The 18,216-nt window shown below is 41.0% G+C and overlaps 1 protein-coding gene across 3 annotated transcripts in view; it reads right to left on the bottom strand.

The window, feature by feature from the left end:
- TTC39A (tetratricopeptide repeat domain 39A) overlaps nucleotides 1-18,216 on the bottom strand; it is a 54,378-nt gene that overhangs the window by 6,416 nt on the left and 29,746 nt on the right. For all 3 annotated transcript variants that reach the window (XM_056356721.1, XM_056356719.1, XM_056356720.1), the window contains exons 9-17: nucleotides 14,156-14,264; nucleotides 13,442-13,509; nucleotides 13,252-13,311; nucleotides 12,311-12,472; nucleotides 9,352-9,443; nucleotides 8,223-8,343; nucleotides 5,797-5,908; nucleotides 3,315-3,429; nucleotides 2,496-2,612 (exon numbers count right to left, since the gene is read on the bottom strand). In XM_056356721.1, coding sequence (XP_056212696.1) covers nucleotides 2,496-2,612; nucleotides 3,315-3,429; nucleotides 5,797-5,908; nucleotides 8,223-8,343; nucleotides 9,352-9,443; nucleotides 12,311-12,472; nucleotides 13,252-13,311; nucleotides 13,442-13,509; nucleotides 14,156-14,264 — 956 coding nt within the window. The remainder of the gene's footprint in view (nucleotides 1-2,495; nucleotides 2,613-3,314; nucleotides 3,430-5,796; nucleotides 5,909-8,222; nucleotides 8,344-9,351; nucleotides 9,444-12,310; nucleotides 12,473-13,251; nucleotides 13,312-13,441; nucleotides 13,510-14,155; nucleotides 14,265-18,216) is intronic.

Here is an 18,216-nt window from a genome sequence, read left to right as displayed (position 1 = left end):
TACTCTGTGTAGAAAATAAGGCCAGACAATCTGCTGCCCTAGAAACTTGGAAAGAGAAAGGGGCTAGACATGAGACTGCACCAGCTTCCAAGAAGCAGTTCACCAGCCTGGGGAAGGCTGACAGGGCTTCCTCCCCAAACATCTCCTGGCTGGCTCAGCAGTGTCATCTGCCTAGAGTTTCCAGTGGCTATGTCATGCTCTAAAGAACTTACAGAACTCTAAACGAGTTACAGAAACATTAAAAGAATCTGTATTTTCACGGAAAAGCTAAAATATTTATAAAAAAAAATTGCCTCTAGGACCACGTAGGAAGTGAAGATCCTATTTCATCGGAATTAACATGTCAGCTCCTGCAGGACGGATACAGAATCCAAATACCAAACCCGATTAGACACACTAATTTTCTTTTAGAAGATATTTGTCATCTTTACAGAAATGTAACATTAAGTACTAAACAGTCTGTATACCTTAAAAGCATTTCAGTTCAAAATTTGTAATTCCCATCACGCATGGAAGCAGGTACCTGTCACTATGGCAGTGGCAGTCTCTTTGGGAGAACAAGGAATTCCACACCCATCCTACACAAGCTTGTAATTTTATGTATGCAACACCCAAGAGGCTGACTGTAAAAAGGGTGATCGGGTTCTGCTGTATGCTGATCTGAAACCCTTTGGAGTTTTTTTTTCTTTAGATTAAGTAGATTTTTATCATGCAGATATTGTATTTCTCATCAGTAGGCTGATATTCTTGCTTGTACCTTAAAGTTGTACAAAGAGAAATATTTCCACGCATGACCAAGCCAAAACCGTTTCTCATCTCATTCCACTCTTTCTCCCAGAGTCGAAACATTCAAACCAGCAGCAGCATGTGGATTTAGGTCAAGCAAATCAAGCGTCATGCACAAGCCAAGTGCTCGCCTGCGCTCCTGCCAATTGCACACATCATTCTGTAGCCCTGACACCCAGCGCAGACAATGTGCTCTCCCTCTGGTGGCTGCAAAGACATTCAGCATTTTTAGCTGAAAGCTTATAAACCCCGAGCATTTTAATGCAGCGTAACAGCTACAGGTGGAAATGTAAAGGACTGCACTTTTGTTTTATGACTGATTGAAAAGAGGGGTGGTGGTGTGTGCGGTGCGGTTTTTTTGTGTATCATTACAGTTTCCATGAGTTCCCTGAGCACAGCAGGCCTGAGTATTAGCTTTTCATAAACTGAGTAACAATTTTTTAAGAGCTGCTGTCTGCTGGTGCACTTATTTAAGCCAAACACCTTCCCTCGAGGGGGCCTGTGACCACACAGAGCTGTCAGGGGAAAGGTGCAACGGCTGAGCAGCAAGTAACACAAGTACCAGCTGGAATGAGCAGCTCTGAGTCATTAATTTCTAGATCTCTTCTTAAGAGAGGTTTGAAGAAAGGAAATGAGGACAGGAGGAGAGGCGTGATTTAAGGAATGTGAAACCAATTGAAACACTTTCCACTGCATTTTGCTAATGCAATTTTTCTCTTAGTATCTTCCACAAGTCTACAGAGAACCAGGCTCACAAGCCTAAGAGATTAAGAATTGCAATATTTTAATTTTTGTGTTGACAGGCTTTTGGCATAATCTTCGGTAGGCTGATTTCACCACTCTGTCTTACACAGTGGACTGACTTGGAGTAAAGCTCAACACACAGACTTCATCTGACCCCTCCAAAACTTTGGGCCAGACGTCAGTTTTGTAGCTGCTCACACCTGCGGCAGTGACCGGTGTGACTCTCTGACTTGGAAAGACGCAGACATCTGGACCCATTCAGGATCCAGGCAGAGAGGTGAACCACCCTGCTGCAGGATGCTTGAAGAGGGCGAGGATTGTTTGGTTTGGATTCCTCCCCTGCCCCTGAAATTTTGGCTCTGCAGAGAATTAAGGGCTCGGACAGAGGCAAACCCCGTATTTAGTAATTTTGTAATAAAGAACATACACAGTCAAGTCCAATTATTCCTGATAAATCTCCTTTGCTAGAAAAATTGATCACACAAAAAAGTAAAAGCAGGTGTTTCAGTTGCCTTTCAGCTGCAGATGAAACAACACCAAGATACTAAATGCAACCCGAAGCATTACCTTAAATGTATTTCATCACGGAAAGAAAACAGCACTGCTAGCCACCAATCTGAGTAATGCTATTTTAGCCGTAACACAGGGCTTTGATTTAATTTAAGACATCTTTTATGAATAAGTAAATAGACTACAAAGTTTATTACATTTTGTTACACATGGGTTATTTCTTACTGAAGCCTTTGACATCCTATTAACATCTTAAATTTTTTTTTTCTCTTATCAGAATGAATGGGTAAGTCACAGGCTGACTGATCAGATAATGCCTACCACTAGAAAGGCCCAAACCAAAACTAACGCATGCATGCTTCCATGACATTAATGAAATGTTTGTGCTTCCCGCTAACCAGTAAAATACCATAAAATACCCATCAGACATCAGCACAGGCTTTTTACTTGCTTACTTTGCTCTTTCCAGTAGTTTTGTCGCTTCTTCTCTTCTATCCTGGTCTAGATAAAGTATCGCCAGCTCCAGCAAGGCATTTGGAATTAGATAATGGTCATATTTTATCTTCTTCTCACTGCATTGGAAAAGAAATAGCCTCAAGATCTTGAAATTATATGTTTCCCTCATTTAACAGCCCCAAACACAAATAAATAGGAGATTAGCTAAGATCAGAAGGAGCAATCAATCTCTGTTGCGACACTTGTCATGTTCTCTTCCAAAAGCTACCTTCCAGGTTATGCAAAATACACATTAAATAACCATCCTACACAACATGTTATTTCTCAGTATTACAAAACATTGCGTTTGTTAACACGGAAGTAGTAGAAAAGATGACAACATTATGAGCTCTATCCACGTGAATTGACAAAAAGAGATGCCATTCATTGCATGATGTATAGAAGTTCCAAGTATAATCATGCTGCCACCTGTCTCTGCAGACTGCATTTGGCTTTTTGGGTACAGCTTCTTCATGTCTGGTAAGAGGAAGGGGATGAAAAGAGAGAAGTGGTATTTCAAAAATTTTATGCACCTATAGTCCCCCAAGAAGAAGATACCTCAGTTAACAGTGCAGATACGCAATTCTTCTTCCATACATGGCTAACAACACTGGCAATTAAAATGGCAATTCCTTGATATCAAAGCAACTGAAATAAATACTAAAGACACTGCAGTCCTCTCCCTTCTATTCATATTACAGTTGCATCTCGTCTTACTTGAAAGGAAGAGTTAGTAAGAAATTCAAGAGTTCTCCCATATGCCAGGTACAAAAACTTACTTTAAATAAATGTAATTAAAATGGTCTTCCGCTTCAGAGATCTTGCCCAAATGCTTGAGGCATAAGCCCTTTAACAGTTTTATCACACACTGGTCATCTGCTAGTAATTCTGTAGCTGCAAGATGAAGAAAACGGCACGCTTTAGAGCAGCAGAGACTTCCCTCCCTATAGGGAAACTTTTACATAGGTAGATGTGAGCACAATTCATTTTTTGGAACACAGTACACAAACCTCTTAATCTTATGCCTTTATTGCCCTTTAGTATGTATAGTTCTTCTCTTTCCCTGACTTCTCGTCACGTGACCTATTTGTATGCAAGTGTTTTATCACTTCTCCACCTTTGCTTGGCTGGACAAAAACATGCCAAGCTTTGCTACCTGCACCTCACATCCCCTCATCTTCTTAACATACCTTCTTTTCACCTCTTTTGAGTTTATGCTTATGAGTGCCCAGAGTCCTACCAGCCTTAGCAGTGCCTAGTTCAAAGTCATTCCTGTCAACACCCTTTCTCCATCAGAAATTTTGTGCATAATACATTTCAAAGAAAACATGTGGCTTTTTCATAGCTGTTCCATAAGGGCAGCTTAGCCTTAAAGTTTACAAGCAAAATCTTCAGCTTGCTTGCTCATTGCCAATTCATGAAATACTAACTAAAAAGAATTTCTGCCAAATGCGTGATACGATGTCTTGGGCTATTAAATGTTACCCTGTTCTCACTACTCTAAACCTCACCTGGATCTTCCAGCTGTTCAAATGCTGACACATACTGCATGAAACAGCTGTTTCCCTTTGGACTATGCAGTTGGAGGCCTTGGTCCTACAACTGGAGTCACTTTTACTGCTAAGTCCCACACAGGCCCCTACATACATGTGTCACCAAAGCAAATCCCAGGGAAGATGCCCAAAGACTATGCGGCAAACTGACATAGAGGGAAGAGGACAAAAGTTGACACACTATGTATGTGCACAGTGAGATGACTCAGGGCCACAGAAGAATTATTTCATAAGAATAAAATGAAGAGCAGATCAGTTGTCTCCTCTGGACTTCTGTCCCAAGAACACGTTCACACGCGTGTATTTCCTCTACTTGTAACATATGTTATGAACTGCCCTGGATTGTATAACCAAACGTTTAGGGACCTATCCTCGACGGAAATCTGATAGGCGTAACTGTACTTCTAGATGTTACTTCAACTAACAGACTTCCTTTTACACCACACATCGTCAGATTCATAACCTTACAGTGTTAGATTCTTGCATGTAACAGTAATACAGAGAAAATACAATAGTTTAGCTCTAAGCACTGTCATGGAAGCTCAAGGAAAGTATGATGCCTGGAAACAGCAAGTCACTATTTGGAACAGGTAATACTTTAGATTGTTGGTGTGTTTAACATATATCTCACTTTTCGATTACATGTGCTCATAGTGTTTTATAAACATGAATCAGCTTCTACAAATCTCTGAACGAAGCCAGCCTTATCCACAATTTACCAACTAAGAAAAAAAGGGAACAGAGAAATAATTCACTTATTCAAAATAATGTAACACAATGGGTGATGAAGAAGGTGAAAGGGTCAAAAGCCTTCTAAGATGTCACCTGCACTGAAAATACTTTTCTATTCTCTTTTTCCATTCATTAAAAAAGAGATAGCTTTAGCCAGTCTTTCAAGCAACTCTTTCAAATCTTGTGTAACTCAATGAGCATAGGAAGACCAAGGTCCTCGAAAAGACTGCAATGCAGTGACTTAGCCCATATTCCTTTGTCAACAGGGGCTTGATTCTTTTGCAGGAAGGTAGTATATAATAACAAGATCAAATATTTAGTAAGGGAAAACTTTGTGAGAAAAACTGTGCAGACTGGTTGCACTCCCGTAGGAGCTGGGAAAGACTGGCAAGAAATAAACATCGATTCAACCTTCTCAGGGATGGCTAATTAACAGACTGACAGTGATAGCAGAGCCTGTTCCAGTTCAATACTCTCTTATGCTCATTCACAGTGCAAAGAAAGCCCATCCCTGATGTCCCAGCTTTCTACTGTTGATGTCCCAGCACACTGTTGACACACAAATACCACTCAGCCCAAGGTCACATCATAAAATGACAGAAGTTTTAAAACACAAGACCGACCATTCTAGATATCCTTCAAACCCACAATATATCTGAGAATAACAAAGCTTCATGATCCAAGTAACCAAGCCAATGCATATGCTGATTTTGAGCTACCAAAATAAACAGTCCTTTAATACATGTCACAAACTATTACTAATACACGTGTGTGGATGGAAAATCACTTGCTAGAATTGTAAGTTCTTGCTATATTGAAAAGGAAAAATATTCCTATCTGCATAAACAGTTCATGGTTTCATTATCTATGTTCCTCCTACGATCAGATTAACTTTACTAATGAGTGTCTCTATTCATAGATAATATCTTTAGCTATTGCACTGTAAAATACCTGTTTAAACCCTATCACTGATTACCTCTACTTCTTGCCAGTGCTTCTTCTGCTTCAATTAAAGTCTCCAACATGCCTTCTGTTAAGTTGGGACATTTTCCAATTACAGCATAGCCATTCCAGATATACATCATTTCCTAGGGTCAGGAAGAAATGACAGCATCATTAGTTACAATACTGGATAAATGTGGTTATCAAATACTTTAGTTTATCTCTGTATGATGAAAAAGGTACAGACTCCTTAAATAAACAGTCAGTTTGTCAAAACATATATTTTCATTGCAACTGAAAACCTGTTACAATGGTTTTCAGAACAAATTAGCCCTGGAAGACAACTAAAGAGCCAATTACTACACACAATGCAAGGAAGATTGCTTGCACAGAACGCAAACACAATCTCAGTTATAAATCAAGGCAAGTGCCAATAAACCAGACTTAGAACATTCATGGCACATGGCTAACCGTCCCTTGATTAAGGTCTCCTCTTGTTTTCCAGTTCTATCCTACCAGAGCAGTAATAACTATAATTAACTACAATGTATTGCTTCCGCAGAAAAAATATGAGCACTCAGGTAACAAAACAAAACAAAAAGAAAACCAAACCCCCTACACTTTAAGCCAAACTTCACACAAACCAACAGAATTTTAGAACCAAACTGTAAACCCCTTAAATTTCTCAGGTTTGTCTGATGTTCCCATAGGAAGTTACGTCTTTCTTGTTCAACTGTTCATAAAGTAAATTTTATTAAAAGGTATTGGTTTAATTCCTATTTATTATTAGGGTTCTCTCAGAGTATATCACCAGACAAAATGTGACCATTGCCACTAGCAATCACACAGTTAAAGATGGAAACACTACATAGACTTACAGCTGGTCCTCATGACAAGTTATTCCATTTATTTATATAGCCTAGTCTGTACTTGATAATTTAACGCTTTTCGATAAAATTTCTGGATAGAATAACTGACTTCTGGAACTACAGTACAAAAAGCTGTCAGGTTAGAATAGATGCAACAGCATGTTGTCCCCAGTCACCGTTGCTTTCACCGCCTGCTCTCGATTGATTGGAAAACCTGGGCAGAACTCCTGTACTTTGCGCAGATTTGTTAACAGGGTCTTGAAAGAGAAGTATCCAAACCACATTTATTCCAGGCTAAATCCCTGAGCTAAGGCTTGCTGGAGGACTCGCCTCTCCCAGCAAGTATCTTTACAAGGAAAAGGAAGATCCTAGGGATGAGATTCTGCATCCAGCCCCACACCCTCGGAGTGCTTTTCACTGTTGAGCTGCGGCATCTGCTGCCTCAGGAATGCAACTGCAGCAGGACCCAAGGACGCCACGCCCGGCCCTCCAAGGACAGAAACCTCTTCTGCTAAAATCCCACCAGAACAGCCCAGCCAAACCCCAGGCGTGTTACGCTCTACAGTCTCTGAAACCTGAAAGGCAAATCAAAGTAACCTAATTATTTCTGTCATTTCAGTCTTAAGACTTAGTGGAAAGCGGTCCCCAGCGAATACTCACGCTGCGCTGTAACAACTATATCTCTTCGAGCAGCGCTGTGTCACATACTCAGCTGGTGGGCTGAGAAATGACTACTCGCTGGTGTCTCCAAGAGGCTCTCCTTGTTCAGGCGTTTTCTTAAAAGAGTTTTTACTAATTATCCAACTGTTTCTCAAACACAACATCTCAAAGCACTGCAAATGCTAACACCACTGCACTTGGCAAACCTCTGGACCCCAAATGCTTTCGTGTTCTTTGAGGTGTTCTCTGCAGACAGATTTTTGTAAGTGCACCACGAGTGAGGCAACGGGTGCCTTATGCAGCTGTTCTCATCTGGCCACAGGGAACTGGCCAGCATTACAGGCAAAAAAGAGAGAAAAAAAAAAAAAAAAAAAAAAAAGAATCAAAGCATGCAATGGTTTTCTGGAGTGGCTAAAGGATTTGTTTGTTTCAACCGGCACCCATGAGTTGCTCCGGAGAGCACCAAATTGCAAGCATTCAGGGGCACATTCAATAGATGCTTACATGCAGTCCCCAATTCCTGTATTGTTTCCTTGATTGCCCCCTCCCCCCTGTAACTTGTACCTTGAAATCTTCTTTTAGTAGTCTCAGTAAATGACACATGACAGAAGAGACCTAGGGCAAAGTTCCTCCAAAGGGAATCAAAAGAAAGCTGTTAGGAGCATGCTAGTCTGTAACCGGAATAATGAGTTACACATGCAACACATTTACGTGTCACAAACAACTGGCTTAGTTCCCTGTGGCTGGTGCATGCCCCAGTTTTACAGCATTCCTCGCATTCATTTGGCTTTGCTTTGGGAACATTCCAGTCTCCTGCAGAGGTTTTACCTTAGAAACACGGAAAGATACTATTCCAATTATCTCGGGTTTATTTCCATATATTAAAAAAATGTTAATAAGGGCAGGGAGGGGGGAGATATTTCTAACTTACCAAAGGTGGAACAGGCAAAGGGATGGGGTTTGAAGAAAGATACCGTCGAGCCTTCCGAATTGCAAACTTTTCTGTAGGCAGAGACTTCCCTGCAATTTTCAGTTTCAAACTGGGAACAATCCTGAAAGTTGAAAGGAAAACGTTAAGAATTTTTCCCTCTGTGAACCTCTGGGAAAAAAACCAAACATTAAAACTTAAAAAATATCAAAGAGAATCTAAAAAAGCTGTTACACACTGAGCTATTGCTACCTCTGGGGAAGCTAAGCAATACATATTCACAAAAGCTGTCTTTATGCAGGGCACGCATATCTCTAGGCTTCCTCTTTAATCAAGCAGGAGGAAGAGGGACTCCTCCCCACCCAAGGAGAAAATTAGATGATGCACCTAACTTACAAAGGGCCCATGTCTCATCACAGACTAAGAAAGAGGCAAGCTACCTTGCCTCTCATTCTCCCCAAACCCAAACCTATTCACTTTGTAATGGATTCCAAATCCAGTGAATTTTGCTTGTAATGATTACATAAGATATGGAGAACCTGAAAAAGTATCAATATAATGTAAGCACATAAAAAAGTGATACTTAGTAGAAAACCTGTAAAACCCAAAGCAATACATTTTCTTTTCCTCAGCAAGGTTTAGTCATTTTTGAGCTTAAACATTAAAATCAGGTTAACGCACTGTGTTGATAATGCATATATTCACTTGCACATTTAACTATTCCATATTCCTCTCAGACTCAAACCCCAAGAATCAAGTCGTACTGATGTCTCCACTAAGGAGGCACACATCTTGTCGCATAATCCATTGAAGGCTTTCATACCTTACATGCCATTTTGATTAAAGAAAACAACTGCAAAAGAATGTGAATATTACATGCAACAGCAGCAGCCACTGTATGGCTGACAGACCTAATATCCTACCCCTAAAGTACTTCCAGGCCAGGAGAAATCTGCTGTCTGCACTCAGGCTCCACTTTGGTCTAAGTGTTTCATTCTGCAATTTCTTATCAATCCAATGCTATTTGCGCAGATCTTCCAAACGGCACAATTAATTATTTTGCCTCTCTTCCCCCAACACTGTGACGTGAAGAGACAGGAAACTGTTGTAACTGGGAGTTAGCAAACATTACCTAAATAATTCAACTTTGCTGTCTCCAAAAGGACTGCAGTCATCTGGTCCAAACATACTGAGATAAGCAGCTTTCATGTAAATATAAGTGGCCTGCAAATGCAATCAAGAATATCTATACAGAAAAATGAATTTACAGCATCACCATTATTGATATAAAGCACAAAACAGCAACAAAGAGGAAGAATTTCCTGCTTTTGCTCATAAACAGACATAATCTTACAAAATTTTAAGCGGGAAATATGTACTTTAGAACATGGAGTGTATTTTTTTTTTTATAAATAACTTGTTTACTTTGTATCGGTTTATAGTTTATGTCTAAATTCCAAGAACAAATGTTGTGCTTGTGTAAAGTGAATTTTTATCACTCTCAGGAATACATGCAAGACAACTTATGAAAAAGTCATGCTCAGAGAAAAAAAAAATACTACTTTATAGTTTATGTGTCCAGTCACAATTTGGCAGCATGTCTCAAATACCAGGTTCTAGAAAGCAGTTGCTGTCCTGGAGGGAAGAGGCACCCAAGAAAGCTGGTTAATATTAAAGGATCACCTCCTCCAAGCTCAGGAGCGAGGCATCCCAACAAAGAGGAAGTTGGGAAAAAAAGCAAAGAGGCATGGATGAACAGGGAGCTCCTGGACAAAATCAGACACAAAAAGGAAGCCTACAGAGGGTGGAAGCAAGGACAGGCAGCCTGGGAAGAATACAGAGAAACTGTCCAAGCAGCCGGTGACCAGGTTAGTAAAGCCAGAGCCCTGAGAGAATTAAATCTGGCCAGGGACGTCAAGGGAAAGAAAAGCTTCTACAGGTATGCTGGTGATAAAGGGAAGACTAGGGAGAATGTAGGCCTTCTCCAGAAGGAAACAGGAGACCTGGTTACCCGGGACATGGAGAAGGCTGAGGTACTCAAAGACTTCTTTGCCTCAGTCTTCACCAGCAAGTGCTCCAGCCACACTGCCCAAGGCAAAGGCAGGGACTGGGAGAATGTAGAGCTGCCCACTGTAGGAGATCAGGTTTGAGACCATCTAAGGAACCTGAAGGTGCACAGTCCATGGGAGCCCAGTGAGATCTGGCTGTGGGTCCCGAGGGAACTGGTGGATGAAGCGGCTAAGCCACTATCCATCATATTTGAGAAGTCGTGGCAGTCTGGTGAAGAATCCTGGGCTGCATCAAAAGAAGTGTGACCAGCAGGTCAAGGGAGGTGATTCTGCCCTTCTATTCTGCTCTCTTGAGACTCCACCTGCCGTGCTGCATTCAGCTCTGGGGCCCCAATAAGAGGGACATGGACCTGTTGGAGCGAGTCCAGAGGAGGCCACAAAGATGATCAGAGGCTGGAGCAGCTCTCCTGTGCAGACAGGCTGAGAGTTGGGGTTGTTCAGCCTGGAGAAAAGAAGGCTCACCTTACAGCCTTCCAGCACCTAAAGGGGGGCTACAGGAAAGCTGGAGAGGGACATTTTACAAGGGCATGTAGCAATAGGACAAGGGGGAACGGCTTCAAACTGAAAGAGGGGAGATTTAGATGAGATATTAGGAAGAAATTCTTTACTGTGAGGGTGGTGAGCCACTGGCACAGGCTGCCCAGAGCAGCTGTGGATGCCCCATCCCTGGAAGTGTTCAAGGCCAAGATGGATGGGGCTTGGAGCAACCTGGTCTAGTGGACAGTGTTGGAACTAGATGATCTTTTAAGGTCCGTTCCAACCCAAACCATTCTATGATCCTATGATGATTCTATGAAGGGTTTTATGTTTTCAGATTATGAAAAGTATTGATTTCATAGGGGTTCCTGAGCAATCATAAATTCAGCAACCCAGGAAAGCAAAACAGCAGAGGATGTTACAACTCTTGCAACGGCAGAGAATAACAGTTGGTGAGTTCTTGGTTACCACTTTAAGGAGTCTATAGTAACCGTAAGTTTCAGGTGTTTTTCAGACTATTTTAAGCTGTGATTATTTATTTACACTGGAATCTAACTGCATATACATGGCCATCTTTCATTTAGCTCACGTAGTTACTACTTTGCTACTGTCTTGTTGCACTGTAGATTACATTACAGAGAAGATGCATAGGAAGCATCTTCTCCACTTCTCTAAGGCCCCTGCAACATAGTATAAAAATCTACACACAGTTTAAAAGGACACATGTTAATATTAATCCCACAGCATTTCAGAATATTAAAGCTTTTAAGCCAGGTGGTGCTCTCCTGGCTGTGGGAGCCACTCAGACTAATGGACCTGCTGAACATGTTGCTGGAATCCCCTGGGAATCCATACTGCGTGGGAGCACAGAGAGAGTTGCTCTCACCTTATGTAGGCTTTTGTTCTACCTGGCCAATACATACAATGTGTAGTAGAAAAAAACAGAGAGATATCCTCCTCACACATAGCCTGATCACATTAAGAAGAAACAAACCTCCAACCAACCACCACCAACCCTGCCCTGGCCAGACTTAATCCCTTCTGACAGATTTCCCTGGGGCTCAGGGGAAGATGAAGGGAGGAAAGCTACCAGGAGGGTTCTAGATGGAAGAGCTTCTCCCTTTCGGATGCATGGGGCAAGGCACCTCTTCTAATTAGATTTATTATCCTGGAGGCACTATCATGGCTAACCTCACTCACCGCCAAATGAGCTTATATCCATGATGTAATGAAAGAAATAGCAACTTGTGCCATTAATTACAATGTGTTGATGACACAACCAGTCAATACACAGCAGAACATCTTTAACAAGCTGTTCTTCATCTACAAGTCAGGCCCAAAAGATTTTTGTTTGCCCACAATCTGTTCAGATTTGAATGTCTGCAATACACATTGTTCTAGAAGAGCCACAGCAGACCAGGTTTTGTTCTACAATCTTAATCTTCAAAGCTACAAAAGCTTCAAAGCTACAAAAAGTCAACTCAATCTGATTGAAAGTTAATAGACACTACAGGGCCTTCCAGTCTCCTGTTCTGCTTAACTTACCTTTGACCAAGTGTTTTCTTTGCTTAGCAGGTCTGCGTAGAAGAAAGCCATCTTCCACTGGCGCTTGTAGGTGAAGCACCACATGAGCTCCCAGTAACACATGTGATGAAACTGCTTCCAATATTGCTGAGCCTCGCAACATTCTTCATATCTATTAACTGCCTGAACAAAGAGATTTCCAAACACTGCCTTAATCATGTGTAAATGCTCATACACCAGTGCCATAATAGGCACTGGCACTCCATGATCTGCTGGCACAGCTCCTGCAATTTCCAAATTATTAACATCCCAGTATTCCCCAAAATCATGTTTGTTGGATTCACGCAAAAGATTCTTGGCTCCACAGTCATCCTGGTGTTAAGCAAGCTTACCCCTGCCACAGAGCTCCCCATTCCTGGAAGCTATATTAAGTTCTAAGCATAGGCAAAATGAAAGTTTGTGTCTAGGGAAATTAGGAAACTAAAGTCAGAGGACAAATGCTCAGCTGACATTTATTGCTGCAGCCCCACAGATTTCAAGGGAGCGACCACGCTGCACACCAGCCGATACTCTGTCTCAGAGTACTTTGGACAGGCATTTTTCACCTCCCTAATTCTCTCAAGTCTTGTATGGCTCTCCACTCAGACTGAAGGCAAATGATTACCACTGGATGTTATTAAAGCTACAGCTTTCTTCAGGATAGGAAAGACAACGAGAAAACCATGTCATTAATACTGATAGACCAGATTATCATGAGAAATTCAGAAGAGTAGCAAAATAAGCTGGTCAAACAAGCCAGTCAAAATAGTTTTCAAAATTCCTATTTGTAATTCATAAACTATAAATTACATATAAGGCCAAAGCCACAGGAAGCATAAGCCAAAAAAGGAAACATTGCTCCCAGAGGAGTTTTTCTAAAGCTTCTGAAACATAACTTTCCCAAGAGCAAAAGGATTACTTACCGCATCAATATTACCCTTTAGTGTTTCTATCCTGCCTGCAAAAAACAGGAATATGGCTCCCTGTAATAAATAATAATAAAAATACAAGTATTCTATAACAGTTTTCAAGCTGACCACACAGTCTAGATCTTTGTTATTTGGCAAGAAAACATTAAACGATCACACCAAACTAAATTATGATTCATTTTACCTTTGGATAGCGAGCCAAGTAAGGCTTAAGTAGTCTTTCTGCCTCCTCAACATTTCCTTTTCCTGTCCCTAGAATGCATAAAAATGCAAGTGATAAAAACAGTAAGAAAAAAGAAAAAAGAACAGGAATGCAAGCTACTGATTAACCATTCTCATCTGGCCAATAGGTAAGTTCCTCTCCCTGACAAGTAAGGCATAAATACAGGTTGGTATTGCACTAAGTCAGCAGGTGGGAAGACCTGAACAACATCATGCTTACTGACTTGAAAACTCACTTATGCATAGACAAACACGTTTTGTAAAACGCTTTAGCAGGAGATAACAGGTAAGTATGTCTCAGCGAGAAGGTATCACCTCCCAAAAAATTGAGGGATGACATATAAACATGAACAAAGTATTAAGGAAGCCATCACTTACAGCCATTATTTTAACCTCCCAAATATTGCACCTGACTACTAAAGACAGATTTAGTTCTCACAATTTCCTTTGCTATCCCCATCATTTCCCTTCTTATGTGTTAAACAAATCTCCATCTTGAAGATTAAGACACTCCCTTCAGTTATGACCACTACTGTAAAATTACTCGTGAATGAGTTATGTTTAATCTGGTCATGAACAAACTATTCACCAACAAACAGGTGACGGAATCATCTTTTTCCCCCTCCGTGTCCCACAAGAACTAATCAAATCCAAGAGTTATTATAAACAATCTTACCTAACACAAAGGTCATGAAAGTATGATAGCAAAGCAACAGCATGGTACACAGCACCGACCTAAAGCTGTATGATGATGCTCCTTCTTGAAGCTGCAGCAGACCATGCTCCTGTGCAAACAGAGGTGAGGAGGGCAAAGTATTGGAAAGGAGTCCAAGTTGTGTTTTGCTAGTTTGGTAACTTCTGCAGTGCCATCTACAGATTGCTCAATCACCAAATTCCCTAAATGCACTGACATACATTGCTTACATAGCAATCAAAGATGAAAATATACACATGAAGTTATCTAACAGTTTTTCATGAAGTTACAGCTTAGCCTGGAAAACATCAGGTGACAGAGCAGCAACCTGGGAGGTATTACATGATTAACATAAGAGAAAGTGAGCCAACTTATCACCAACACCCAAGTGCTGCTAAACAGCATTCCCGAAACAAAAACCAGTTTTGAAATGCAAGGCAAATAACACATATCGCCATTGCGCAGTGTATCCATGTTTGTTGTTATTCACTACATAAGCAAGTTAAAGATACCAAGGAAAAAAAATATCTGCAACCAGCAGGGCAAAAGATGACAGGTCAAAAGGCTGGGTTTTAAGTATGCTAAGAACAAAAGAAGCTTTGCAATGATGTTGGCTCACGACCACCAGTGGAAAAATATGATGAAAAGAAGAGTATTTCTGTTGCCTTTGGGGAGAACTAAAACAAATACAATGCTGTATTCATATTCAGTGAGAGCATGACTGATAACCAACCTTAAGGATTCAAGCTCCTGAGACAACAGCATTTAGCAGTCCATTATAGGACTGGTTCCATGGTATCAACAGCAAGAACATAAATATGCAAACATACTAAACATGAGATCTGCCTACTAGTAAATATGCACAGTAAGACATCCACTGTGAGCTGGGGAAAATTCTGCCTAAAAGTTAACACTGTAACTGCAATGGAAAGTTAAAGGAACATGATGTATGTGACTATAAGGACATCCTTTCAAACCAACTACACTATAAATAGGGGCCCTGAGGAATATCTATCGGAGCCACTGCAGAAGGTATCAGAGAGAGCGCTCAGAGCATGACCTCAAAACAGATTTTCATCTTTTGGGCGTCCTTGCCGACAGAGGGATGTTACACTACCTCACCCTTACCACTTATTGTGTAAACCCAGAAGCCTGTAATTATATTCTAATTTTCATCATACATGTACTTTTTCACTTAACTAGTGTGTTTAAGTGTTTTCACATAAATCAGCTATTTTGTGTTGGTTTTTTTTTTTCTTTTTTAAATCTTACCTTATTACATCAATTACTGTTACAGGGAAAGGTACCATTAACACACATATTTGCATGTCAATTAGTACAACAACTAGCCAGGACAAAATAGTGAAAATTCTGACTTGCATGCCACTTCAAAAGAAATTAGAAGATAGTAAAATCATTACTGAAAATCAATGACTTAATGGAAATCAAGCACTCTGCAAAATAAAGCCAACTTCAATTTCTGCCAAGAGCAAAAAGTTTGATTGATACAGGTAAGTAACAAAATATGATCTATCCAGCTTCTTTAAACTGGCCAGATGAAAACCACAAATATTTGGATTTTTTAAAAAGAAGTACCACTACAACACTCTGAGGTAAAAGTAAGACAAAACATTCTGTGGAATGAATTTTGGCAGAAAAAAATTCCAAATTAGATTTCCAAAGTACATTTTTTTTGAAGAGAAAAATCTTCAGGCTGGATATTTCACTGAGCCTTCACTGACATCAGTACCAGGCCTTTACAGTGTTCGTTATCTTCCATAGAACATAAAAATACATATAAAATGAAGGCTGATCACATCTTTGAATAGCACAAAGAATGATACAGAAACAGATTTTATTAGTCATATAGAATAATTTAAGCTTTTGTCAAGTTGATCTCACTTATGTATTTTAGCCGCAGAAATGTATCTTAGTAGAGAGAACCACAAAGTTATTATCTATACGGACAAGGAACGCGACCCACACCCGCCTACATGGGACTGCATCCTGGAAAGCAGTAATTGTGAAGTCACTGGATTAAGAACATCTCCTGTTCGTCAGAAGAGCGTTGGAAATCTGGCATATTTGGGCCTGAATTCCTAAGAGCAGTAGTTACACAGGAGGTACGGGAAGCTCACCAAGCCAGTTAGTTCACTCTGTGGTATGTTCATAATCCTATGCTGCCCAGTACAGGTGCTGAAGAATGCTTACTTTGCACTCTGCCACTTGAATACTCCAAACCTTCTATATTAAAGCAGCGTAATGAGTGGACACAGTGTGAAAAAGAGAGATCCAGAAGCAGTTGTTACTAGTACTACAATGCTTGCTTGTAGAAAAGGCTGTAACAAAGCTGCTTCTCCTCAAAAACACTCTTGCGAACTGTTTCTGTTACGAGGAGATCCCCAGGAAGATGGGACGATGAAGGGTGTCGCTGGGAAACACGTTTTAGATCCCACGCTCAGCCAGCCAGCCCCCCTGGGCCCCCCCTGTGGCTGGTAGAGACAGAGTATTCCTGCAAGGCACAGAAGCCTAGGTCAGACAGCACGACACACCTTTACAAGCACCTACTCTTTCTCCGCAGGGAGCCTACGGAGATTAGCCGGCCAACCTAATCAGCTAGGTGAGGTGTCATGAGTTGGGCAATACCCCCATGTAATCCTCACCTGGGATCACATGGAGGATCTCAGAACCAGATCACAAGCAGCGACTACTTGAGCCTAAGGAGAAACTCTGTAAGCAAACTACACTCACTGGTGCCAGTCACTAAGTGACCATCCTGTATTTGTCAGGACACACCTTCTAACCATAACCAACCCAGAAGTATCTCCCACACCTGTGCCACAGGTGAAGCGAGCAATCCCAGAACACCAGGAATGAGCTTCTGAACAAAGTCGGAGCATATTTGCTACATATTTGAACAAAGTTCCAACCAGAAATATAAAACAGGTGTCAAGGCAATGAGTTCTAGTAATTTCTCCAAAATACTTAAATGCCATTAACACATTTAGCATTTGTTTTCACACAAAACGTAAATTACTCTGAAGGGCATAAGGTATAACACAGAGCAGGGAGCCATGACACTTCTTAGAGACAAATGTGATCCAATATGCTAACTCTCACCTTTCCGTGCCAGTTGCTCATAACATCCCACTACCTCTTCATTCCCCAGACTGCCACTACATTACATTCCATCAGTATCTCACTGACTTAATCCTTGTCCCAAGACATCCAGTGCTCTGGCGTTCACATGAGCAGTGGGGATTCCCAGAGCGAATGCAGGATGAACACAGACAATGCTCAAATCCATTATCAGACCACGCTGAGGCTGGTCTGTACTTATTTCAGCTGTCACTGCCCAGAATCCATCTACTTTCCTGAAGTGAAAGCTCTTTACTGGTATTTTTAAATGACTCTCTTAATTAGGGATCTTGACAATGAAAGCAAAGCAAAGTCCCATAACCTGATCACATGACTGCAGGCTTAGCAAGGAGGATCGTTACTACTAACAGCTTTTACGAAGAACTAATGAAACTGGTAGACAAGGCATATGAATGTATTGTTTCAAGTAATTTTAGATTTAATCTTCATTTAAAATTTGCAGAAGAGACCAAAACGCAATTCTGTTGGCGATAGTGGAAAAGTGAAGTCGATTTATTACAAATCGACACGTATTCTTCGGCTCAGCTGCTTTGGGAAAAATGTCCTCCCACATCAAAAAGTACAATCTGAAAGAAACTGGTTCCATCTCAAAGTTTCCCTGTCTTCACCTGAAATCAGGCTGTCATCTGACCCCCTGACAAACTGCACTTAACATATGGTGGGCTCATGTCAAACTTTTCTACAGTTTAGCAACACAGGATTTGAAATCATTTCCCAAATAAGAACAAGAGTAAATACTAGCCTGAGACCTGGTGGAGTCAGTGAGAAGGGTTCAGTGCTTTCATGGGAGATACTGCAAGGACCCTTCTGATCTGACACCAGAAGTTAGTTATTGTTAAACACACAAAGTCCAGATGGGACACACACTCCATCTATTGCCCAGT

The sequence above is a fragment of the Falco biarmicus genome, chromosome 11 (assembly GCF_023638135.1).
Source record: "Falco biarmicus isolate bFalBia1 chromosome 11, bFalBia1.pri, whole genome shotgun sequence".
Classification (NCBI taxonomy): Eukaryota; Metazoa; Chordata; class Aves; order Falconiformes; family Falconidae; genus Falco; species Falco biarmicus.
The sequence above is the reverse complement of the archived record's forward strand: the minus strand, read 5'-3'. Positions and strand labels throughout refer to the sequence as shown.